Genomic DNA, 24,628 nt, shown 5'->3' on the forward strand with positions numbered 1-24,628 from the left:
GCCCAGGGCCAGATGACAATGGGGAAAGAGTTAGGCCCAGAGTAGAGTAGTACATTGTTTTAAAATTGTTGGAAGTTTGTGTGGTGGCGCACACCTTTAATCCCAGCACTCGGGAGGCAGAGGCAGGTGATCTCTGATTTCGAGGCCAGCTCGATCCACAGAGCGAGTTTCAGGACATCCAGGGCTATACAGAGAAACTCTGTCTCGAGAAAAAACAAAACAAAAAACAAACTCTGGAAGTTCACTATTTTGAATTAGCTTTTGCACTAGGTCTTAATGTGCCAGATTAAAAACTAAAACCTGCGGAAGTTCCTATCAGCAAACTGAAACTAAATTATTATTTAGTAGAAATGAAGGGAAGAAGAAGGATAGCCCGGGTTCCCAAATAGGCAGCTGTAACTGGCATGACAATGAGGTCGCCTGGGCGTTTTTTAATCCTTTAATCCTTACCAAAAGGTAACCTGAAGTAACCTGATGTGTCTGTCCCTCTGCCTGGCAGGCAGCACTCTAGAGGGTAGAGAGGATTGCTAGTCCTGGGCTGCGTGGAGAGCTGGCCTCATGCCCCCTCCCTTACACACACACACACCCTTACTCCTCCAGTCCCCAACACACAAACTTTGAAATGAGCAGCTTCTTTTGGTTTTAATTACCCATTTCAAGGTCTTGTCTTCAAGTACATCTTTCCGCTTTTGTCCCCCATTTTCTATAACTCCACATTCTTCTGCTCAGTTAAACACTTCCTCTACTTTATACAATCAAGTGTGGCCCTTTCCTAGAAACATGATGTCTTTTATCTACAATCACAGCACTTGGGAGGCTTCTGAGGCTAACCTAGGCTACCCAGTAAGTAAATTCCAGGTCAGCCTGGGCTACATACTGAGATCCTGTCTCAAAACACCAAGAGAAAGTCTAAGGGAGACACCTGCAAGTCTCTTTCCTACCCACACAGGTTTTACCAACCAACCTAGGAGGCGGGGCTTAAACAGGACCACCCTGAGGTTCCTCTACCCAGGCTGTGTCCAGAGAAAAGCCCAGCAGCTGAGCCTGAGGACAAGGACACTGCTCATCCCAGCCATCATTCCATGAACCCCTCAAAACCTTCCTTGCCTCTGCTAACCAACCACTAGTTGAGGCAGGCACCTTTCCAGGCTGAATCCTGTATAACACACCCCCAAAGTTCTCTTTCTGCAAAGCTGATTCCTTGGGCAGGCTGAGCATGCTGAGGCAATCCGGCCTTCCATCTTCTGTACACATATGCCCCTGACCCGAGCTCAGCTCAGCATGTCCCAGTGTGTCTACTCTTTCCTCCTTCAGTTGTGAAGTCCAGCTGAGCATGTCCAGGAATGGGCCAGCTCCTGTAGGAATATGTCTGCTCAGCTGTAAGTGAGGAGTTTTGTTATGGTATATTGATAGATGTCGTTACACTACTCCCTCTCCTTGTCCATATAATCTCCATGGTTGCTTTGTTCAAGGGTCAGGGGCGGCAGTGGAGAAACACCGTGTCTCCCAGTGGCAGCCTTTTGAGTCCCCTTAGTTTTAGGGATTTCCATTCAAGTAGAGCTGGATTCTAGGCTTCCAAGTAGAAAAGAATTTCAGGAAGAGCCAGTCTGAAGCAGAGTTAGTTTATTTAAAAAAAAAACAAACATTTTAAGCACAAAGATTTAGAAAAAGAGGAGCAGGGGAGGAAAGCCAGCATCTCTGAGAGCGTGTGTCTGGGTGTCTCAGCCACAGCTCAGTGTCTTCACAGCAGCCATCTGTATGTTTCTGGTGGCTTTGGACTTGAGCCTAAGGTGCTCATGGCTAGTTTCTATGCACTGGACAGGGGCACCGCTAAGGTAAAACTCTAGATCACAGGGTTGCTGGGGAAGTTAAGACATTTTTACTGTAAAAAAAAAAGGGGGGGGCTTTAGTCTTGTTTTTGGGAATCCCAAAAATATCTAGGAAAGGAGTAAGGTCACACTTAAAGGTCATATAGGTTTAGGCCTTAAGCAAGGTTCACTTATTTTAACACAAAATGTGTCTATAAATAAAAGGGCAACTCCTAGCTGTCACCCTTTACAACAAATGTTACTGTGCTAGAATATTCTCTTCTGCAGGAAGCACCAACCAGTCTCCTGTTCCCTCTCATGAATGTAAGAGCTAGAGGATGAGGAGACAGACAGGCTGGCTGCTGGATATCGCGTGGCTGCTGTAATTTCCACTTAGCACCCATTGTTACCGGCACAAGTCAAGCCTCACCTTGTGGAGGAGCTACCAGCAGTTGATGGCTGCCGAGGGAGACAGGGCCTCTCTCGGTCGGCAGCATGGCCACTGCTAAGCTGCCCACACCCTAGGGGTGATCCCACACCCACGAGCAAATGGGCAGCACCACCTGGTTTCAGGGTTATTAATAACAACAGTAACAACAAAAAGAGGACATGATATGGGGAGGGAGGCAGAACAAGGATTAGAGGACATGATATCGGGAGGGAGGCAGAACAAGGCACTTGGATGACTTGGAGAAGGCCCTGGGGGATGGAGACGATGAAAATATACCTAGATGTGTATATTTTCCAAAAATATGTTATTTAAAAATAAAAAATATGGACAAGGAGAGGGAGTAGTGTAATGACATCTATCAATATACTATAACAAAACTCCTCACTTACAGCTGAGCAGTGGTGGCACACACCTTTAATCCCAGCACTTGGGAGGCAAAGCTGCAGGTCTCTGTGAGTTCAAGGACAGGCAGAACTACAAGGAAAAATGCTACCTTGGAAAACCAAAAAGAAATTAGTTTTTAGTATTTTAAAATATGGATACTTCCTTATATAGTCACAGAAAAGTTATGAACATTTAAGGGAACTTATTGGGAAGAGAAAGGGGTTCAGAAAAAGTAGGAAGGGATGAGGGAGGGTAATGAGAAGTGAATATGATTAGTTTTAATCGAGTTCTGGTGAGTAGGCCATCATCATGTGACCAGAATTCTGTAGTACACACCCTAGAGAAATGAACAACCTGTGTGCAAATGTGTATGGCAGTTTCACCTACAACCCCTACACCCGACAACTAAATACCCTTCAGTGGGTAAAGAGTGGCATAGCCGTAAAATACCACAGAACAAAGACAAGGGACTGCGTGAGGGGCGAGCGCCAGGCTGCCCGGAGAGGCAAACCTGTAGGAACACACGTGTGTGCTTGTCAGCGTGTGGGGAAGGCTTGGGTTGGGGTCTGGCCACAAAAGGGACCCGTGATAGGCTCCTGATTTGTGGTGATGACGTCATTTTATACACCTGTTAAAATCCAGCAGGGGGTGGTGGTGGTGGTAAGCACACTCAGGAGGCAGAAGCTAAGAGGCAGCCTGATCTCTGTGAATTTGAGGCTAGCCTCGACTACATATTGAGGTACAGGCCAGACAAGAGTTCCAGAGTCTGACTCAAAACAAACAAGCCTCAAAGAACTGGACTGGGGATTAGCTTGGTGGTAGGGCATTTGCCTAACACACACGAGGAGGCCGTGGGTTGAGTCCCATTTGGGAATGAGGTGACCCAGAAAATTGTGAATTCAAAAGTTGAATTGACATGCTGATTTAAACTTTAAAAAGATTTATGTTTATTTTCTGTGCATGAGTGTTTTCCCTACGTGTATGTATGTGCAATACATGCACGCCTAGTGCCCTCGGAGGCCAGAAAAGGGCATCGAATTCCTTGGAACTGAATCCACAGAGTTGTGAGCCACGAGGCGGGTGCTGGGAATCCAACCCAAGTCTTCTGCAAGAGCAGTAAATGCTCAGAACCACTGAGCCATTTTTCCATCCCTAGATTTTTTTTTAATGACTAAAAGATTTAAATAAAGTTCTTTTAAAAGAAAATTTCTATCTGTGTTTCTGTCAGGAGAGTTGCAGGGTGGGGGCTTGGCCACACCTGCCGTGTGTGTGTGTGTGTGTGTGTGTGTGTGTGTGTATTGGTGGGGGGTTTGCTTCTGCTGAAGGGCGAGATTAGTCCTAGAGCAGCGGCCACCTCATACCAAACCCCTGGGCAGTCCCTTTCTGAAAACAGGGCACAGGTAGGTTGGGGAGTATGGTGGTTGGTTTAAATGTCAGTTTGCCATAAATCAGAATCACCTATAGGGAGCCACACCTGGAGCACTGTCTTGGTTGCCTATAATGGATGTGGGAAGACCCACCCAAGAGTGGGCAGCACTTCTGGAAGCAGCTCAGATAAAAAGGGCATGGTGGCAGGAAGATCATTCACCTGTGCTCTCGGCCTTCCCACATGCTGCTGACATCAGAACCAGCATTTCAAGGCTCTCTGGGAGCACTCCAGGTTATGGGGCCAGGCTGGGACTGCTGATGTCCCAGACTCATGGACTGTGGCCTCTCCCATGAGAAACAGACGCTGTGGAAACACTCCCACTGCTGAGCGTCCCGTATGCTAAGTTAAATTCTTTTCTTTTCACCCTACCGGTTCTGCGCCTCCCGAGAACCCAACTCATACAGGAGGAAGGTCTGCAGTTTCTACAGCGCTCGAGATGCACAGAACCGCATCAAGCCACCCAACAGGGCAGCCGTGCTGCTGTTTGCTCATAAGCGATCTGAAAGCTCTAGATCAGACCAACTGGTCAGTGTTTGTCAACATGACATAAACTAGAGTCACCTAGGAAAGGGTCCCTCCACTAGGTGAGCATGTCTGTAGGGCTTCTGGACTAATAATGCAAGAATAATATGAGAGAGGGCGTAGCCTGCTCTCGGCTGTACCAGCCCGGGCAGGTGGTCCCCGACTGTGTAACAAACTGGGCTGAGCAAGCCATGGGGAAGGAGCAAGCCAGTAAACGGCATTCCTCCTTGCTTCTGCTTCAGTTCCTGCCTTGAGTTCCTGTCCTGACGTCTCTTCATGGTGGACTGTGTGGACCTGTAAGTCAAATAAACCCTTTCCTCCCCCAAGCTGCTTTTGGTGTTATACCACAAAAAGCAAAGTGGACCACTGGTCTTTGCAGGGCATGGTGGCACACACCAATGGCCCCAGCATTCCTTAAGTACAAGCAAGAGATAAAGAGCTCAAGGCTACATGGCCTGGGCTACATGGGACACCTCTTTTTAAAAAAAATTATTATTATTATTTAGGTTTTTTTGAGACAGGGTTTCTCTGTGTAACAGTCCTAGCTGTCCTGGAACTAGTTCTTGTAAACCAGGCTGGCCTCAAACTCACAGAGATCCACTTGCCTTCCCGAGTGCTGGGATTAAAGGTGTGTACCACCACCGCCCGGCTGGGATCACCTCTTAAACCAAACACAGCCTTCTTGAGTTGGGTCCTGACACTAAGGAATTCTGAGCAACCCTGAATTTCAGGGCCTCCTGGAGTCAACTCACTTGTCCTGACCTCTGTCCCCATAACTCCTGAACAGTCAGCCAGCCTGGGACACTGGACCTCATGGTCTGCAATTCTGCATAAGGTCTTTTGGAGAAAGCTGGGCTTGCATCCTAGGTTGCACAGTGGGAGCTCTGGCAAACTTCTGAGATGAGGCTTAGCAAAGATTAAGCCATTTCTTCTCTCTCACAGAGGCTTCTGAGACACATAAACAAAGAGCTGTGTGTAGACAGGAAGGCCTTCCGGATGAGTACTGCTGATCGGAGCAGTGCTGTGATCCATGCCCTGTGCAAGTCTGGCCTGGAAGACCAGAGCTGGGCCACTGTGGTGAAGGTGGAGGGAGGCCCCGTGTCCAGTAGGTTGGCACTTACTGTGAGACGCCGGAGAGCGCCAGGATGCTTAGGCTCTGATTTGAATGAATGGGGTGGGATTTTGGCAGAGTCATCTCTGGGTTGGTCATCTAGGGGAGAGCTGCAGGACCCCAAGGCTGCCATATGCACTGTGCACTGGTCTCTTTGGCATGGCCACCACTTGCCTTCCCCATCCTCCAGACAGCAGCTGTGACCTACCATGCACAGAAGAGTTACCCTCACCATGCTCTAACCAAAGAATTTAATATCTAAAGACACATACTACAGGGCAGTAACTGTTGTTTGTTTGTTTTTTGAGACAGGGTCTCACTATGTTGCCCAGGCTGGCCTCAAACTCACCTTGCAATCTTTCTGCTTCAGCCATCTAAGGCATGTACCCCCCAAACCTGTGGACTAGGAGGTGAAAAGTTATGGCAATGCTCTATTCCTGCCCTTATGAAAAGCACCATCTGGTGTGCTCCTGTAGCAACACAAGTAGAGTGTTCAAGTTTAGACCTTGGTGTACTATTAATGACAGATCTGTACTGCTGACCCTCATATAGGAGCTGGTTGGGTTGGCTTACAGTGGAATCATAAAACGGATCTCCTTCTCGTAGATGTCTGGGATCAGTCCCATTGGGGAGTTAATCATGTGCATTGTATTCTTGCCGAACAGCTGGAACTCATAACGGATGAGCTGCTCCCAAAAGCCGCTGTTGGGTCGAATGATGGGCCGGCGTGATTTGGTCCACGTGTGGGCATCTAGAAGGGTCATGGCGTGGTATTTCATGAGGTAGGCGAGGCACAGGGCAGCTGAGCGGCTCACACCAGCAGCACAGTGCAGCAGGGTGCGGCCCTGCTTCATCTCCACGGAATGGATATGGTCAGCGATGGGGTCAAAGAAATCGCAGAGACGCGCAATGGGCGCATCGATCACAGGCACCTGCACGTACTCGATATCCTCATAGAAGGTGTTGGCTACCTCTACTGAGACGTTGATGACCGTGGTGATCTGACTGCTGGACAGCAGGAGCTTGTTGTTGGCAGCCACACCATTGCTGATGAACAGGCTCTTGGTGATCTGTGAGAGGCCACTGATTGAAGGCTGTGGGAATTGGACTGCGAAGGCACCCAAAGGAGAAGTCATCAAGGTGACAGACAGGTCAACTGCCGGTGCTGGGTTACACGTCCATCTTTCTGCCAGGGTGTGTCCACTGAACACTGGGGAAAGGAGGGTGAAGTGGAGAAGGGTAAGAACTCAGAAGAGTTCTGGGAAGTGGATGGCTGGGTCTCCAAGGCTAGCCAAGGCAGGCCTCTGAGCAGCAGTCAGGGAACACATTAATTACACTAAAGTCACTGGATTGTTGGGGGGTCTTTTCACACAGAAAACAATGGAAATGAGAACAGTCAACCACGAGAGTAGACTTTAAAGGGACTTCAGCTAGTGAGTGGAAGGGGGTCAGCCATGGTCCGAGATACCATGGGACAAAGGAAGGAGCAACTTGGGTTTACTGGGTGGGTTCAGGTCAGGTCCTAAAGAGCTTCCGGAGAACAGGTGGTACTCAGCAGGGTCTTGGTCCCTAGAGAGTACCCACACAACTGGACACAAAGCTAATGAGAAACTCGTCACATATTTTGCTCAGCTGTGCCTTCAACATTTTTTGTTTGTTTGTTTTTTCGAAACAAGGTTTCTCTGTAGCTTTTGGAGCCTGTCCTGGAACTAGCTCTTGTAGACCAGGCTGGCCTCGAACTCACAGAGATCTGCCTGCTCTGCCTCCTGAGTGCTGGGATTAAAGGCGTGCGCCACCACTGCCCGGCTTTGTGCCTTCCAACATTAATGACCCTAAGTCAACTGAGACCAAGTGAAAGTGAAGTCCGGCGGTGCTCACCTGGAACACAACACTCAGGAGGCAGAAGAGGAAGGTGGGGGGCTCTGGACACAAGGGCGCTCACTGTTTCCTGCCCCCTACCCCGAATAAAGAGCCAGGGAAACAAGCTACAGGGTTTCTTTAGTTTTTTCCCCCCGTTTGGCAAAGAAACAGAGCTGTTTACTTAAGATTAACTTTGAGAAAATGAGATTACAGAGACAACAAGCAAATTTCCCAAGTAGGTCAGTTTCAGCTAGCATAAGGGACATCTATCTAAATCCTCCCATAACAAAGGGTCATCCAAAGTAACATCAGGCCAGTCAGTGATGTTTCTACAGCTCTGTCTCCCTGTTCCTGCCTTCCAAGGAGTGTAACAGTGACCAGTGTTTTTGTTTTTGTTCTCAAGTCCTTTTCTATCCACAAACCCACAAACCTCCTTAGCTTGGCTCACTGGAACATTCTGTTGTACAGAATAAAGTGCTGTACAACTTTAGAAAATAGAGCCAAATAAGATTTTTAAAATGTTGATCAATGGGGCAACATGTCTACCTTATAAAGAGGTGATGAAACGAGACAACCCAAGGGTTTGTAGAGAGGTTAAAATGCAGATCCTTTTGGGAATGACACGTAAAGGATGGGGGCTATAGAGTTGTAAAGATGGTCTGAAGCCATCACAGACAGGAGGGCATAGAGCAGATGGGGAAACTGAGGCAAAAGACAGGGGAGTTCTAGACCAGCCTGGACTACTAAAATTCTTTAAAAACAAAACAACCCACAACAAAAGAACAAACCCACAAAAATGAACAGTTTGAATTGAGGAGGAAGAAGAGAGAAACTTGGTCACGGCTGCTTTCGCACTTTATGGCCAATGAGGCCTTTGACATCTAGTTAATTTGTCACTCGTGGAAAGTAAGACTCGAGGAAAAATAGTTTTGTTCATTGTCAGACAGCAAGTTCTTTCGGGAGAAAGCTGGCAAATATAGGTGGGGCTTTGGTTAAATTCTGGGTTATAAACTGGACCAGAGTCCACAAGTTGATGGGCGGGAGGTGCCACTTCAAGTCTAGGACGCTTCCTAGGGAGTTGGCTTAGAATGGCTCTCTACGTGGAGACAGGGCTCCGACAATCTTACCTCTCAGCCGCAGGGCCGCGGGAGTCTTTCAGGAAGCATCTACAGGGCAGAGCCGCGGGCGATGGTCTCCGAGAGGGTCCGTCATGATCCTGGATCTCGGTAGCAACGGCTTCTCCTCGCGCAACAATGGGCAGTTCTGGGCCTAGGGGGAAGCCGCGGCCTGCTCTGCACCCGGACGTAGCGTCGTAGGACTCGCGCAATCATTAGACCTCTCGGAGAAGCCGGGACGGCTGCAGCACAGCATACCGGCCCGTCTCCACGGAAACGCGCCTAGCAGCGCGTCTCAGACAGCCGGAAGAACCGACCTCAGGGCGGCCGCCTTCAGGCCCCGCCCCCTCACGCGTCTCCTAGGCAACACCCTACCGAGAGTCACAAAGATCTGGAGGGCTGCAGCCTGCAGGCTCCGCCCCTTGCTTGTCTCCAGGGCAACGCGCAGAGCACCGCCTTAGACTTCAGTATAGATAGTCGCTCGGCGTCCGCGCGCCCTTCCAGCATGGTTTTTGGCGTGACTAACCTTCCCGAGTCCTTCGCCGGCCGGTTAGGTTCCTCCACACAGCCCAAAAGGCCTTCAGTCAAATGGGATCTGGGCTCGAATTTCGAGTCTGTTGCCAAGGAGCCCACTGCCTCTGGCACGGACTTCCGGCGCGAGAGACTAGACAGCCAGCCGGGTCTCGGCCTCCGCGTCCAACCACAGGTCTACTTCCTGAGGCCGCGGCCGGCAATTCCGAAGTTGTTATTCAGGTGTGGTTCTGGTGTGCCGAGCGGTCGTCAGACCCGGGACCTCTGAGGGAATTCGGGCTTTCAGATCCACACGGCCCCTCTCGTGTCCCCCACCCCCGCCCATCCGAGTTCCTCAGACTTCAGACCCGGGCCAATCTGTAGGACCCCCATAAGCCTGGACTCCGGCGTGAAGTCGTAGTCCCATTTTCAGCCCTGCGAATGAATCCTGGCCCTGGCTTACTGTTGGCTTGACATCGTGCGGTCCGAGCGCACTTTGAGGTGTCACCCGGTGAAGCTCAGGTCTCATGCCCACAATTACTTGACCACCCGCTTTCAAGCCTTCCCATTCTCCAGTGATTCTGAAAAAGCCTTCAGTTTCCCGTTGTTTGGCCCCAATCCCCACAAGCCTTAATCCTGCCCCGCTTTCTCAACCCTTCCCTCAGCCAAGTTCCTACAGAGGATTTATTATGGAAAATAATTTGGTTCAAAATGACCATTATTTATTGCTTGAAAGAGTATTTCCAACCTTTCTCCTTTTTCATCTCTACTGTTGATAAATTTGATGTGTCACTGAGTAGAGAGGATCTAAGTATTTAGGCTCTTTCCCTCGAAAACAGGGTTTAGACTTGTGTGCGAATTGCTGACCTTTAAACCTGTTTTCCCGTCAGCACCTGGGTATGTTGAATTGACTTTCATAGAAGCCAGAAAAATGGAAATAGGAAGCTTGGGATTTTTTTTAAATTTATTTATTTATTATGTATAGTGTTCGGCCTGCATGTATGCCTGTACGCCAAAAGAGGGCACCAGATCTCATTATAGATGGTTGTGAGCCACCATGTGGTTGCTGGGAATTGAACTTGGGTCCCCTGGAAGAGCAGCCAGTGCTCTTAACCTCTGAGCCATCTCTCCAGCCCCGGGATGTTGATTTCTTTATAATATTTGTAAAGGTAAGCACACCCAGAAGACACTTGTTACCTACCGATAAAAAGTGAATTGGAAAACATTTTATAATCCCTTGAAAGGTTATTGTCCCCCTGCCCTTCTTAAACTGGACATGGTTGCCCACCCTTGTAATCCCAGCACTCGGGTTGGAAATTCAAGATCATCCTCAGTTTAAGAGGCGTTCTAGGCCAGCTTGGGATACATGAGACTTTGTCTAAAAATCTATCTTTTTGTTTGTTTTGGTCCTAATGATAAAAGTAGTATACTTTCTGATGATCTTGTTCTGATGTGCTAATGAAAAGAATTTATGAAGGTAACATGAGCTTTCATGTTTGTTGTTCCTTCTGTCCCTGTGTGTATCAGCCAGCCAGCCAGCTGTTTCTGTTCAGTCAGTTCGTGAAAATGTGCATGGAGTTCTTGTTCTTGTTTAGAAATCTGTATTCAGGATGAGATGTATTCTGGAGAGATGGCTCAGTGGTTAAGAACACTGCCTGCTCTTCCAGAGGTCCTGAGTTCAATTCCCAGCAACCACATGGTGGCTCACAACCATCTGTAATGAGATCTGGCGCCCTCTTCTGGCGTGTGGGCATACATGCAGGTAGATTGTTGTATACATAATAAATAAATAAATCTTTAAAAAAAATAAAATAATAAAAAGAAATCTGTATTCAGGGAACACTTTGCCATCACATCGGTCATTCCCCTGGTTTCCTTTAAAATGGTTTGTCAATCATTACAAAAGTAATGTACACTAATTAGAACATCATCAACAACAAACTGAAGACAGACCAGCAAAACGAATGAGCAGATGTGAACACTGTTAACATTTTGATGTGTACACGTAAGGTCCTGTGCTGGTTAGCTGCTGTCACCTTGAAACAAGCTAGAGTCACCTGGGATAAAAGAACCACAGCTGGGGAATCTCCTGCAGCTGATTGACTGGTGGCCCGGTCTGTGGGGCGGGTTCCTAGTGATTGATGTGGGATAATGCAGCCACTGTGGGTGGTGCCACCCCTGGGCGGGTGGCTGGGTTGTATAGAGTAATGGAAAGCAAGGCAGTAGTGGCCTTCCTGCTTTAGCTCCTGCACTGAGTCCTGCCTCAGCTTCTCTTGATGAGCAACTGCAACCTGTAAGCTGGAACAAACACTCTCCCTCAGGTTGATTTTGGTTAGTGTTTTATTACAGCAACTAATAGGTTAAGATAATACATATTGTGTATGTGTGTTATAGCTTTAAAAACAAACAGCACAAAACATCACTGTTTAGCAATCTCCTTTCTTCCTCTTAACTAGTTATCACACCAAAATAGTTATACTTGATTACATGTATTTTAGCTGATGACTTAGAATGTATAAACAATTTTTTGATGTTGTTATTTTGAGACAGGGTTTCTCTGTAGCTTTGGAGCCTGTCCTGGAACTTGCTCTGAAGACCAGGCTGGCCTCAAACTCACAAAGATCCATCTGCATCTGCCTCCCAGTGCTGGGATTAAAGGCATGCACCACAATCGCCTGGTCTGAACAATTTTTTTTAAATGGAAAAACCATTTTAAAAGCTTCGTAGTGTAACTAAATTATCAGAAAATGAAAACCTACTGGCTAGCAACATCCTTTGATGTTGTTTATTTGTTAAGATATGTAACCCAGTTTAACTTAAGCCACATTGTAACTAAGAATGCCCTTGATCTCCTTCTGCCTCCCAAATAGGTGAGTTTTCATTGGTGCCGGAGACCACCCAGAACTGTGTGCCTGTTAAACGCACATTCTACCAACTGAGCCTGGTCCCCAGCTTCTGGTTCTCACACTGCTCCGTACTTCTCACCCTTGTGGGTGTCTCCGACCCATTGATGCCGAGGGGCTCAGGATTCCTGTGAATGCCAATGTCCAACACAACACAATGTAGCAAATTAAAGCTTTGGGAGATTAGGCGTAGATGGGGGAATCTTTTTTTTTTTGTAACTCAATTATGTGATTCCTGAGTGTGAACTCTGTTAATGACATTGTTGTCTTGTAGTGTCAAAAGGTGGAACATACCGAATAGAGTCTCCAGAAGTCCTGTAGCACCCCAAACCTCTCTCACTCCCCAAACTCATTCATTAGACTTCATTAACTAACCCTGTGTCCACCCACACTCCTCCTCATCTCTCCTCCCTCCTCCTTTTCTTCTCTTTTAAAGAGAGTTGCCTGTGTAGCCCAGGCTGGCCTTGAGCTCTCCATCTTCCTCCTTTCAGCTTCCTGATGCTGAGACCACAGGCATGCGCCAACAGAACCAGCTTTCCTCCCCACCTTCTTCATCCTGTTCTGTTCTCTGCCCACTTCCCAGACCCCTCAGATCCAGGCTAGGAAGGAAGGACTCCCCATCTCAGCCTCTACCTTCCAACTTACATTCGTCTAAGACCTCCTCCACCTTCGCTCTTACCGCAGTTTCTCATAAGATGACCACTCCAGCACAGTGGCCGAGCTCAGGGGGTGAGCGCTTGATTAGCGTGTGTAGCCCTGCGTTCTGGCCCAGCACTAGCACAGAGTGCCAGTAACGACAACGGCAACAGCAATTCTTGAGGACTCTTCTGATTCTCTGCTGACCTCTCTTGAGGCCTGCTCTGGGCCTTTCTGTGTCCTCCCAGGATGCTCTTTCTCCCTGTTCAGGAAGCAGCCTCTTAGTAGACCTCATCTACAGGCAAAACTTAGAGTGGTTTCCTTGCTCCTCTGGAAGAGCCAGGTGTTGTGGTGCACGCCTTTAGTCCCAGCATGTGGGAAGCAGAGACAGGTGGATCTCTGTGAGTTCCAGGCCAGTTTGACTACAGAGCGACTTCCAGGCCAGCCAGAGCTACGTAGCAAGAGCTTGTCTCAAAACCAAAACAAAATGAACTCAAAGAGCAGCTATCAAACAGGCCTTGACCAGCTGTCTCTAACCGGTTCCCTCTCCCCGCCCTCTCTAGCATATTGAATTCCAGCGATGCCAATGTGAAGAAGCTTTTACCCAAGAGCCATCTGTCTCGGGTGATTATTCGGGACAACCTCAATGCACAGCGCATCTACGAGATGGAGGTAGGGTACCCCGGTTTCTGGGTTGGAGCCTGTTAGCGGCCTGACTATTCTCTCATAACTCCTTCCTTGCTAAGATAGCTGCCTGTGGAGCCCAGGGTGGAAGTGGGACTCTCAGCTCCTAGAGCTAATAGGAGGCCACGAACGTATTCTAAGGTAGGCCCCATCTTTATGGGGGAGAAAACTATACTTGGGGTTAGTGTCTCCCCCAAGGCGTCACCTGCTCTCCATGACCTGACAAGAGAGAGAAAGCCCTCGCCTCTTGGGTGGTTTCTTGCTTTGTTCCCTCAGACATATCATCTCCTGTGCAGAATCTCGGGCTTTCCTGCTTGAATCGGCATCAACACTATCTGGCTAGTTTTTTTGTTTTTAAAGTTATCTCATCTCCAGAGGAGAGCCGAGGCCACCAACAACAGCAATAAACCCACAGAAGGACAAGGACTGAGAGGCCCTGTGTTAAACTTCCTGTGCTATGGCCTAGTAGAAATAGACTGGGATCAGATAGACTGATTGTATATGATCTTGGGTGAGCCACACTTTCTTCATTTTTAAAGTAAGATTTGAAACTCTTTTAGTTACAGTTAGTTAGTTGTGTAAAGTAAATTTGAACTACTTTAAGCAGAATAGGGAATTTGAGTCCACGTAAGCAAGGATGGCTAGGACAGGACGACCCATGCTTCCTGGCTTTCTTGGCGACTCTTGCTATCTGCCTTTGACACCTGCATCTCCTTTAAGGGTGTATCCCCTTCTACCTGACTTAGAAATACTTGTGCAAGTGTCTCCCATCCTGATTACGCTGTAGTTACGGGGATCCCCTGCACCAGGCATGTGTCTCATGTCCTGATTGTGTTGTAGTTAGGGGATCCCCTGCACCAGGCATGCGCCTCCCATACTGATTACGCTGTAGTTACAGGGATCCCCTGCATCGGGCATGCGTCTCCCATCCTGATTACGCTGTAGTTACGGGGATCCCCTGCACCAGGCATGTGTCTCACATCCTGATTGTGTTGTAGTTAGGGGATCCCCTGCATCGGGCATGTGTCTTCCATCCTGATTACGCTGTAGTTACGGGGATCCCCTGCACCAGGCATGTGGCTCACATCCTGATTGTGTTGTAGTTGGGGGATCCCCTGCGTCGCTCCCCACATCCCCCTCTGCAGCAGTTCATTGAAATGCAGGGCTGGAGGGGTGAGAGAGGATGTGTCCTCCCAGCCTTGAGTCTTGTTGAGACAGGAGAGGAGTAAGGAGTGGATGAAGTTAGAATCCCTGTGACAGAAGGGTTGTCATAGGGAAGCTGACATGTTTAGATAGACATGTAGATATGTCACAGTGATTAGTAAGGACAGGGTGGGAGGATTTGTGGAAGAAGAAAGAAACAAGATGGACCTCCTTTCTACTGAAACCTCCATTTCATTATTCCCTTACACTTTTCACTTATTTATTATTTATTCTTGGGAATTAGACTCAGGGCTTCATACACATTAGGCTGCATTCCTGGCCCTGTGAATACCCATCTGTAAAGCAGGCTCCGCAGCTACAGACCATCAGAGGGCGCCACTGTACTCTATCCAGCCTAATGTCCACTTTACAAATAGAGAAACTGTGAGGCCCTGTGTGGTCCAAGCTGTTTCATGGGATGAATATGGACTGGGTCTCACAGGTCTCACAGGCCCCTTAGGCCCCTTGCCTTTCCAGGTCAGCAGCCTTGCCTTTTGCTACCAAGTGACTTGTTCATATCCTAAACTCATCTCTGTTTTCCTTAAGATGAAAGCTTCGGACAAGACCAAGAGAAAAATGAGCCATTTGTACGACCACCTGAAAAAGAAGTTCATGACAGACCAGCTGAGGAAGATGCTGCGCTGGAGGCGGGAGTCTCTGAGCACCCAGCAGTACTTGAATAGGCAGCGGGTAGGCTCCACTTAGATGGCAAGCCAGCCACCGTAGCAGTGGCAGAACGATCTGCCCCGGAACACAGAACCACCCTGGTGAGAGCCGAGGGCCTGGAACTTGCTGGCCTCCACCACTGTAGAGCAATAAAGGGTTAGCAGCGGATAGGATGAGAGCGCAAGTCCTCGGTTCCAGTCTGCTTTGCTCCACCATCCCCTCCATGCCAGTGAAAGACCTGCAGCCACCAATGCTTGGTGGAAGAGGCGGAGTCAAGCCAGTATTCCTGGTTTGTGTAAACAGGGAAACTTTTGCACCCACATTTGCTTTCTCTTTTTCCCACTTCCCCCCCCCCCCACCGTCCCCACTCCCTCTCTTTCCTTCATGTCTACCCTTCCTTCCTTTCTTCCTCATTTTGGTCTGGAGACAGCTCAGGACTTGCATATTCGCAGGGAACATGCTCTCCCAGTCCCAGTGCGCACATCCCTGGTGACACATCTGCCAGCTGCGCTGTGGCTGTTGACATCTTAGATGGAAAGGACTGAGCAATGCCACTGTGCGACATTCCAGTGGTAAGGAGGTCAGGGTGAGGCACCAGACAGTGTTGTTTCTGCCACCTACCAGCTTGGATGACCTTGGGACCTCTCTGGGCCCCTGTTTCCTCCTCTGAAAGAATCAGGCAGGCAGTGAAAAGATAACCCGCCTCAAGGAGCTGGCAGAGGGCAAGCGGCTGGCCCGGAGCTCATCCTTTCCAACTGCTGTAACAGTGGCGATACCCATGGGCTCCCAGCCTTCCTGGTGCTTCTGCAAAGCACCCCCAGACATCTCAGACATCCTGCTTCCTGTCTGCCCCTTCCCAGAGCCTGCTCAAGTCCCGTGCTTGCTTTTCTCGTCGACCTTGGGTTCCCATGGGGCTTCATTCTGCCTGCAGTGTAGCACAGGTCTCGGTCCTTAGCCTGATTAGATTGTTTACCTTGAGAGCCAGAAGTAAGACCCCTCTCAGATTTGATACAGGTCTGTTTTGGATGCTTCTCCAACCAGCCCTGATGATAGGCCACTCTTGTACCCAGAACCCACACCTGTGTCTGTGCCAAGTGTTTGGCTCTGACTTGTTCACACTCTTTTCTTTCTGGTCAGGCTGTGACACTGACATCTCTAATCACAAATCTAGGAAAGGGAACAGGTATTTGCTTTTATTTTATCCTAGAGAATTTCATACAATGTCTCTTGACCCTAGCCATCCCCACTGCTTTCATGTCTTTTTTTTTTTTTTTTTTTTTTTTTTTTTTAAGGAAAGACTTTTGAATCAGATGATGTCCTGGTCTTCTGGCTTTGGTTGCCCCTTCTATGATGTCCGCCGCGTCTTGAGGATAGAGTTGTATTGTAATTGTATTACTTGGGGTCAGTTGATGTCTGCATTTTGACCAGTTGTAACTTTTTATGTTTTGCCTACATCTATGTCTGTGTACCTTATGTATACCTGGTGCCTGCCGAGGCCAGAGGCAGCATTGGGTCCCCAGACACTGGACTTTCAGAGGGTTGGGATCGCCGTGTGGGTGCTGGGAATCAAACTCAGCTCCTCTGCAAGAACAGCTAGTGCTCTTAACAGTCAAGCTATTTTGGTCTAATGTATACCTTTCTGACCTTGAGCTCAATATGTAGCTGATGATGGCCTTGAACTCCTGATCCTCCTGCCTCTATCTCCTGGGTGCTGGGACTATGGGTGTGTGCTAACACACTCAGTCCATCCTCACAATCTTCCTACACTCCTAAGAGAAAGCATGCTGTATCTGTGACACTTATTCTGCTTTATAGGATGACATCTAATTACATTCATTTTTCGGCAAATACATCACTTTTATTTCCAGCTGAATAAAATTTATTTTTATTTATGTATTTTTAAAATCCATGCATCTGTTGATGGACATCTAGCCTAATTTCATTTCCTGGGCAATTGTGAATACTGCATTAATAAACATGTATGTGTAGATACCTATGTGTTATGCTGACTTATTGTCTTCTGAGTGCTCAAGGGTGGGCAGCATGCTAGTTTTAATATTTTTTGAGGAACCTGTGATTTCCGTAGTGGTGGCAGCAGTTTCCATATGACTGGCAGTGTGCCCTTGCCAGCATTTATTGTTGGTGGTGTCTTAATCATAGCCTTTCTGACTTGAGTAAATTGGATCACAAAGTAGTTTTAAATGCCATTTCCCTGATTACTGTTAAAAATTTATGTGTATGAGTATTTGCTTGCATATAGACGCGCGTGTGTGTACCATGTGGGCGCCCAATGCCTGAGAAAGCCAGAAGAGGGCGTTAGATCCCTGGAACTAGAGTTACAAGGGGTTATTAGACTCCTGGCATGGATGCTAGGAACTGAGTCTAGGTCTGCTGCCAGAGTGGTGCACGCCCTTAGCTGTTGGCTGTCTACAGCCCTAGGCTTCGTGTTTAAAATGATCTTATTGTTTTAGTCAAGATTCTCTAGAGGGACAGAACTGATGGAATGAATATGGGTATATATGGGGGAATTTATTAGGATTTATTAGGTGGTTCACAGGTTGTGGGCTAAGTAGTCTAACATGGGTGTTTTCCAACAAAAAAGCCAAGAAGTCAGTAGCTGTTCGGTCCATGTGCTGGTGATCCATCCGGAGGACTCCTAGAGGGCCACTGACCTTCAGTCTACACTAGAATCCCAGTAGTAGGTTCTAGCCCGGTGGAGAAGTGCCATAGCAACAGTGTAGATGAGCTCACCATTGAGAATGAGGGCAAGCAGGCAAACAGCAAAAGCTTCCTTTTCTGTGGGCTGCCAGTAGGTGTGGCCCAGATGTAGGGTGGGTCTTCCCACCTCACATGATCCAATCACAAAACATCCCTCACAGGTGTGCCCAGCTGCTTAGATTTTATTTGGTTCCAAAGATATTCATGTTGACAATCAAGATTAGCCATCTCATTTGTGTGTGTGTGCGTGTGTGTGTGTGTGTGTGTGTGTGTGTGTGTGTGTGTGTAGGGAGAGATACAGGGGATAGAGAACAATGTTGTGGATTTGCTTCTTTCCTATCCCCTTTACATGGATTCTAGAAATGGAGCTCAGTTGTCAGGCCTGTATGGCAGGTGCCTTTACCCCTGAGCCATCTCACTGAGCTACCTTTCCCAGCTTCTAAAGTGTAAGTTTTCAAAATAGGCCCTAATGACCCTCTGAATTTCACTGAAGGCTGTTTTAACATCCACTTCTATATCTCAATTCTATTCATTTAAGCTTTCTCTTCCATTAGGTTAGCTAGAGGTTTGTCAATATCACTTTTTTAAAATCTTTAAAATTGTAATTACTCGTGAGTATGTGTGCCAGTGCACACGTGGAGGTCAGAGGACAACTTTCAGGAGTTGGTTCTGTCCTTCTACCATGTAGGTTCTGGGGACTGAACTCGAATTTGTCAGGTGTGGTGGCACCTTACCCACTGAGGCATATTGCCAGCCCCGCGTTTATACTTGCTGGCCCTGGAATCACACTCCTCTTTGGCTCCTCGTGCTGGGATTACAGGTGTGAGCCACTGTTGTGTGAGCCCGTCTGAGGAGGCACAACTACATTTCTCTACCCACCCCAGACAGGGAACCCATGACAGACAAAAGTTTTGGCCACACCAGAATCCAGCTTGATGAACAGACGAATGTGTTGTATGATGATGAGTCTGTTTATTGGTCTCACAGAAGTATGACTGAGGGGTTACTTATGGGAGCAGGGACTCAGAAGTAGCTTTTATTACACATCAGACGCCATGTGGGTGGTGACCGATGGATGCTGTAACCCTGGAGAGCAGTTTGACAGCTCTGAGAGTCTCTCCCCGGCAGCTGTGTCTCACGCAGCCCAGCACAGTCTACTGTCTCTGAGAGTCTCTCCCCGGCAGCTGTGTCTCACGCAGCCCAGCACAGTCTACTGTCTCTGAGAGTCTCTCCCCGGCAGCTGTGTCTCACGCAGCCCAGCACAGTCTACTGTCTTGTGACCTTGGGCCGGGGCTCTCATGAGTCTCTTAAGGTTCAGCCTTCCCGAGCATGTGATGTTTGTTTCCTCCTGAGTCTCATGAGCCTTCCACTCTCTCATGGAAGAGATGGCTTCAAGTAGAAGGGAACTGCTATATATGACAGCCCCCACAGCTGTCTGTGCCGTGTTCCTCCAGTCTTCTCCATCTGTGTCCTGAATTTCCTATTTATTGCCCTCTCCTGCTTAGGGCTCGTGCTCTCGTTTTCTAGTAGTGCAGCTGCCTCATTCGGTTATTTATTTGTCATCTCTATGTTTTAATTAAATTTAGCTATAAGCTATCCCCTTAGAACTGCCCTGTCTCCAGAGGTTCTAATAAGCCGTGCTTTCGTTTTCGTTTGAGGCTACAAATATTTTAACTTTCTCACTGATTTCTTTAGTGAGCCACTGTTCGTTCAAGTATGTAAGCTTAGTCTACATGTATTCATGTGATCTCTGTTGCTATTGATATCTAGTTTTATTCCACTATGATTTGATAATATAACATAAATTATTTTGATAATTTTATACTCATTAGGCTTGCTTTGTAACCTAGAATGTCTATTTTAAAGAAGGCTCCATAGGCTGCTGAGAAGAATGCATAGTCTGTATCTTTCGGATAGAATATCCAATAGGAATCAGTTAAGTCTATCTGATCTATGCTATAGTTTAATTCTGAAGTTTCTTTGTTGATTTTGGTTGGAAAGACCTATCTAAAGAAGAGAGTGTTGTGTTGAAACCACCCGTTGTTACTGTATCAGTACCCATTTGACCTTTCTGCCCTCACGACTGTGATGTAATTACCATTGGCCCTGCCCCCTTCATTGAAACTGCATATGCTACCATACCTCAGTACCTAGATTAATAATTGTATCATTGTGAATGATAATGATTATTCCTTTTCTTTCTTTCTTTCTTTCTTTTTTTTTTTTTTTTAAATAAATTTGCCTTTATCTCTTCTGGGGCCAGCAAGATGGATTAGTGGGTTAGGGCGCTTGCTGCCAAGCTTGATGACCTGAGTTTGATATCTGAGCCCTTCATGATGGAGTGACTCCCACAAGCTGTCTTCTGATTTCCAAATATGTACCATGGTGTTGTACACACACACACACACACACACACACACGATAAATAAATGTGAAAAAAGACCTGAAAGTCGCCATGTGTGTTTTTGTGGGAGGCTCCATTTGCTTGGTAAGTTGATTTCCACCCTTTGTTGACGCTCAGTTGGATATCATTGCTAGTGAGATATATTTATTGGGGACAATAGATACATGAGATCTGTTTTATTTAATCTAGTCAACTAGTCTCAGTCCTTTTAATTGAAGAGCTGAGGCCATTTATATTTATATATTTAAGATTTATTATTGAGAAAGGCTTGCAAATGTTGGCTGGATTTTCTCCTTTTTTTGGTGTGTGTATGAATATGTGCATGCTTACGGGTGGGTACACATGTATGTTGTGCATGCATGTGGAGACCAGATGACAGCTTCTGGTCCTTCAGGAGCCAGCTACTTTGTCTTTAGAGCTGGGTCTCTCATTGCCTGGTGCCTTCTGGTTTGGCTTGGCTCACTAGCTAGCAGGTCCCAGCAATCTGTTTCCATCTCCTCCGTGTATCCCCTACCTTTCCATTTTTGTAAACATGGATTTTGAGCATCAGACTCATGTCTTCATGTTTGTGTGGCAAACTTTCACAGGCTGAGCCCTCACCCCAGTCTCCCTCTTTTTTCTTCTTTATTTGCCTGGGCTGTTTGCTGCTTTCCTGTGCTGGGCAGGATAGGTTACTTCCTAGTCGTCTTTGTTCATTTGTTCCTCCCACTCCTGTTTTCGCTTACTCCTTCGTTTGTGTGAGTGTATGTATGTGGGTGCATGTAGGTCACAGCATGTGTGTAGAGGTCAGAGGACAACTTGCAGGAGTGCTTCTCTCCTTGTACCTGTAGGTTCTGGATTGCACCCATGTTGACAAACTTGGCAGCAAGTGCCTTCACCCACAGGGCTGTCTTGCCCCTGTTTCTAAAGCTAACTCCACACTTGGTATCCACAGGTGCATCCACCCAGCTGGGGGATTCATGTTCCAGGTTTAGAAATGACAAAGACAGATGTACCTGTTTAGATCTCAACGGGTGTTTTCTTCCCAAAGTCCCACCCACTTGAGAAACACCTTCTAGCTACAACATTAACCTTCCCAGGGGTATGAACTTGGAGTCCCAGGAGGGTGGGAAAACCTACCCGGTCCACAGACAGCAAAGCTGTGTGTGACCAGAAGAGGATGTCTGGTCCAAAAGGAAGGGAGGCTACTAAAGTGAAGATCGCTCTGGAAGACATTGGGTATTTGTCCAATGCAGGTCAGCATCAGCAAAAACATTAAGACAAGAAGAAGTCTTCATGTACCTAGAAGTCTCCAGTTTAAGGACTCAGAGAGAAGCCATTTAAATACAGTCTCTTTTTGCGTGAGCTCCCTGTGTTTTTAATTTCGGCTCTTTTACCATATATCAGTAGTGGGATTAAAGGCATGAACCACTGTTGTTGCTGGTTTTTTCTTCTATATTTAAATTTTATTTTATTTTGCTCTTTGAGGGGTCCACCACCCAGCTCCCAAATAAATAAATGCATGGAGACTTATTTTTTTTTTTTTTTTATGAATGCCTGGATTTAACTTGGCTTATTTCTAGCCAGATTTTCTTAAATAATGCTGTCTGTCTTCTGCCTCTGGGCTTTTACTTTTTCCTTCTTACTCCGTGGCTGGCTGCGTGGCTGTGTTCCTACCCCATGATGTCCTCCTCTCCTCCTCTTTTTTTCCCTCCTCCTCCTCCTCCTCCTCCTCCTCCTCCTCCTCCTCCTCCTCCTCTTCCTCCTCCTCCCCTCTTTTCCTTCTCTCCTCCTCCTCCTTTTCCTCTTCCTCTCCTCTTTATCCCCTCCTCCTCCTCTTCTATATTTATTCTCTCTGCCTGGCAGACCCACCAGTCTTTATTATTATTATGCGTTTTTATTATTAAGACCAATAAGAGCTTTGCAACAATTGGTGCCCAACTTTCAGGCACGAATTCACAAAAAGCCACTAGCCTATGGCTTTGTGACTCTGCTCATGCTGGAGCTGCATGTGGGGCTCCCTCCAGAGTCACCACCCTGCTGGCTAGGTTTTTTTTTTTTTTCCCCAAGCCTCTGAGCAAGTTTGGGATTTCCCTGTTGCAGCCATTCTAAAACAGTCTCCAGCTGCCACCACACTCCAGAAGCACCTGGGCTCTAAATGCCACAAGACTTACCTGCCCGAGACTGGCTGACTGCCACGCATGCTCCTTCTGCACAATCCTGTGTGTGTTTTTCAGACAGCCAGCCAGTCCCCTCTCCCCCATGGGTTACGGGCTTCTCCCAGACCCCTCCTCGGGCTCCCCTCTCAGCTCATGGCTGGCAGGCTGTAGCTGAACTCAGCCAGGCTGTGCAGTGCCTGTGTTCTCCGCTCAGACGTGCTGCGCCTCTTATTTCACCAACATCATCGGCAGATTTGGTGAGACAATTGGGAATTCTTAAAGGGGAAAACTAGTTAAAAGAGTGTTTTTCCCACGTCAAACGATGGAAACACTATTTATTACAATGGAGGGAATGAATGGTTTAAAATTAGAACAATTAAATGAAGGGGTAATCAATTTAACCAAGATTGACATAATGCTAATTATCATTTTTATAATCTTTATTGTTGGTTTTATAATTCTTGGTTTGTTCTTTAAAAAGTTGATTGATATGAGTGCCAAGATAACAAGCCTTAGGAAAACTAATTAAAACAGATCATAGATATATTCAGACCCAGACAGAGGGATTTAAAGGGGAACCAATCTCAACATTGCACTTTAAGGTAAGAGGGAACAGCCTAAGGCTTTCAAAAGCCAACTTTAATTTAACCAGTAATTTTACAGGAACAACTGCCAAAGGATAGATATCCCCAAGGCTGTGCAAGAGTTAAATGGAGTCCTGTGAAAATTTTAGATTTAAGGAGATTCAAGGAAGCAATAGTCTCATATATCATGCATTTACCTTTTGTGAAGCAGATGTTAAACTTGTGGTCAACTTGTAATAGAATTATTCTTCAAGAGTGGAAAGACTTGGTTACACCAGTCTTAGAGCCTGGTCCTCAGTTACAATAGAGGACTTGGTGGAAAGATGAGGCTAAGACCATTGAATAATGAAGTAGGGCTAGGTATGGAAATCTCCAAGATCAATTTCTTGGGGAGGAAGATTATGCTAATGTACAATGGCAATCTCTGTATGATGACCAGACCTTGACTTTATGCCACTCAGAATACTTGGAACAGAATTGGAGAAATAGGAAAGAAAATTGAGTCATTTATACAAGTTATACAAGGGCCCAAAGAAAACCTTCATGGATTTCTTATAAAGAATGACTTCAGCAGTAAAAAGAATGATACGAAATTCAGAAGGTAGACAAATAACAATTGAATCCCTGGCTTTTGAAATTGCTAATGCACAATGCAAAAAGGTAATTAGGCCATTAAAGGCAAGATCAGTACCCTTGGTGGAATGGATCCGAGATACAATCAATATTGAATTTCATGACGATGAGTGTTGTGCTTTCCTTTCCCTTTAAGGGACAAGCCACACCCACTCCCACTACCTCTGACCTGCCTGTGCCATCTTCCTTCTTCTGTTTCTTCAGCTTGGCCACGCGCTCTCTCTTATCTTCCCCTCTTTCTCTCTTTCTCTTCTCCCTCTCTCTCTGCTTCTCTCCCCCAATAAAATGTTTTATGCCTATCTCTGTGTTTACGTGTCTGTTACCTGCCACCACAGGCCGCATGGTGCGTGCCCTCCCGCTAGTGGGAAACTGTCGCCGCTTATCGCTAGCTCCGCCAGCCTGCCTAGGGAAACATTTTAAGAATAAGATTGGTGCCACGTGACTCCCGAACCGGGTTCTTTTCCACTTCGCCAGCTTCCCTAATTGCTTCAATCGGCGCTTCTTTTGGTGAGTGTCTCCCGTTCTGCTACGGTTGCTTTCGTTCTGCTGCGGTTGCTTTCCTTTGTCAGAGCCGGGTTTGGATCGGTCTGCCCGCTTTAGCACCGCACACTTCCCGTGCAGTGCATTCGACTGGGGACCTCAGTGTGTTTATCTTTTCTTTCCATTTCCTTTCTTTCCTTTTTTCTCTTCTCTCGACGGTTACAGTTAAGTGTCGCTCGGAGTGGCGCCCCCAGCCTTCCTGCTTTCTGGGTCGCCAGGATCCAGCTAGGCCATAGCACCCCACCCGTGGACAAAGGACGCTTTTCCACTCGGTCCTGGGTGTTCGTCCTGCGGGTTTTCACGATTTTGGCTCTGGATAGCAACCGGCT

The 24,628-nt window shown here is 47.2% G+C and overlaps 2 protein-coding genes across 2 annotated transcripts; one reads left to right on the forward strand and one right to left on the reverse strand.

Annotated features, from left to right (window-relative positions):
- Positions 1-1,614: 1,614 nt before the first annotated feature.
- Dusp18 (dual specificity phosphatase 18) lies at positions 1,615-8,936 on the reverse strand. Its single transcript, XM_057773094.1, has 2 exons — positions 8,693-8,936; positions 1,615-6,915 (listed from the first exon to the last, which is right to left on the reverse strand). Exon 2 carries the CDS (start codon positions 6,839-6,841, stop codon positions 6,275-6,277), a length of 567 nt encoding a protein of 188 aa, XP_057629077.1. The 5' UTR covers positions 6,842-6,915; positions 8,693-8,936; the 3' UTR covers positions 1,615-6,274.
- A 249-nt stretch (positions 8,937-9,185) lies between these two features.
- Positions 9,186-17,145, forward strand: C6H5orf52 (chromosome 6 C5orf52 homolog). The gene is made up of 3 exons (XM_057772704.1): positions 9,186-9,433; positions 13,293-13,401; positions 15,163-17,145. The coding sequence occupies exons 1-3, from the start codon at positions 9,186-9,188 to the stop codon at positions 15,319-15,321; spliced, it is 516 nt and encodes a 171-aa protein (XP_057628687.1). The 3' UTR covers positions 15,322-17,145.
- Positions 17,146-24,628: the final 7,483 nt, after the last annotated feature.

Source organism: Chionomys nivalis, chromosome 6, assembly GCF_950005125.1.
Source record: "Chionomys nivalis chromosome 6, mChiNiv1.1, whole genome shotgun sequence".
Taxonomy (NCBI): domain Eukaryota; kingdom Metazoa; phylum Chordata; class Mammalia; order Rodentia; family Cricetidae; genus Chionomys; species Chionomys nivalis.

Excerpts from the sequence above, each read along its gene's own strand:
- C6H5orf52 (XM_057772704.1), top strand. The coding sequence starts at position 9,186 with ATGGTTTTTGGCGTGACTAACCTTCCCGAGTCCTTCGCCGGCCGGTTA. Across the intron at positions 9,434-13,292 it reads ATTCCGAAGTTGTTATTCAG|CATATTGAATTCCAGCGATG; the intron begins GTGTGGTTCTGG and ends CGCCCTCTCTAG. Across the intron at positions 13,402-15,162 it reads AGCGCATCTACGAGATGGAG|ATGAAAGCTTCGGACAAGAC; the intron begins GTAGGGTACCCC and ends GTTTTCCTTAAG.
- Dusp18 (XM_057773094.1), bottom strand. The coding sequence starts at position 6,841 with ATGACTTCTCCTTTGGGTGCCTTCGCAGTCCAATTCCCACAGCCTTCA.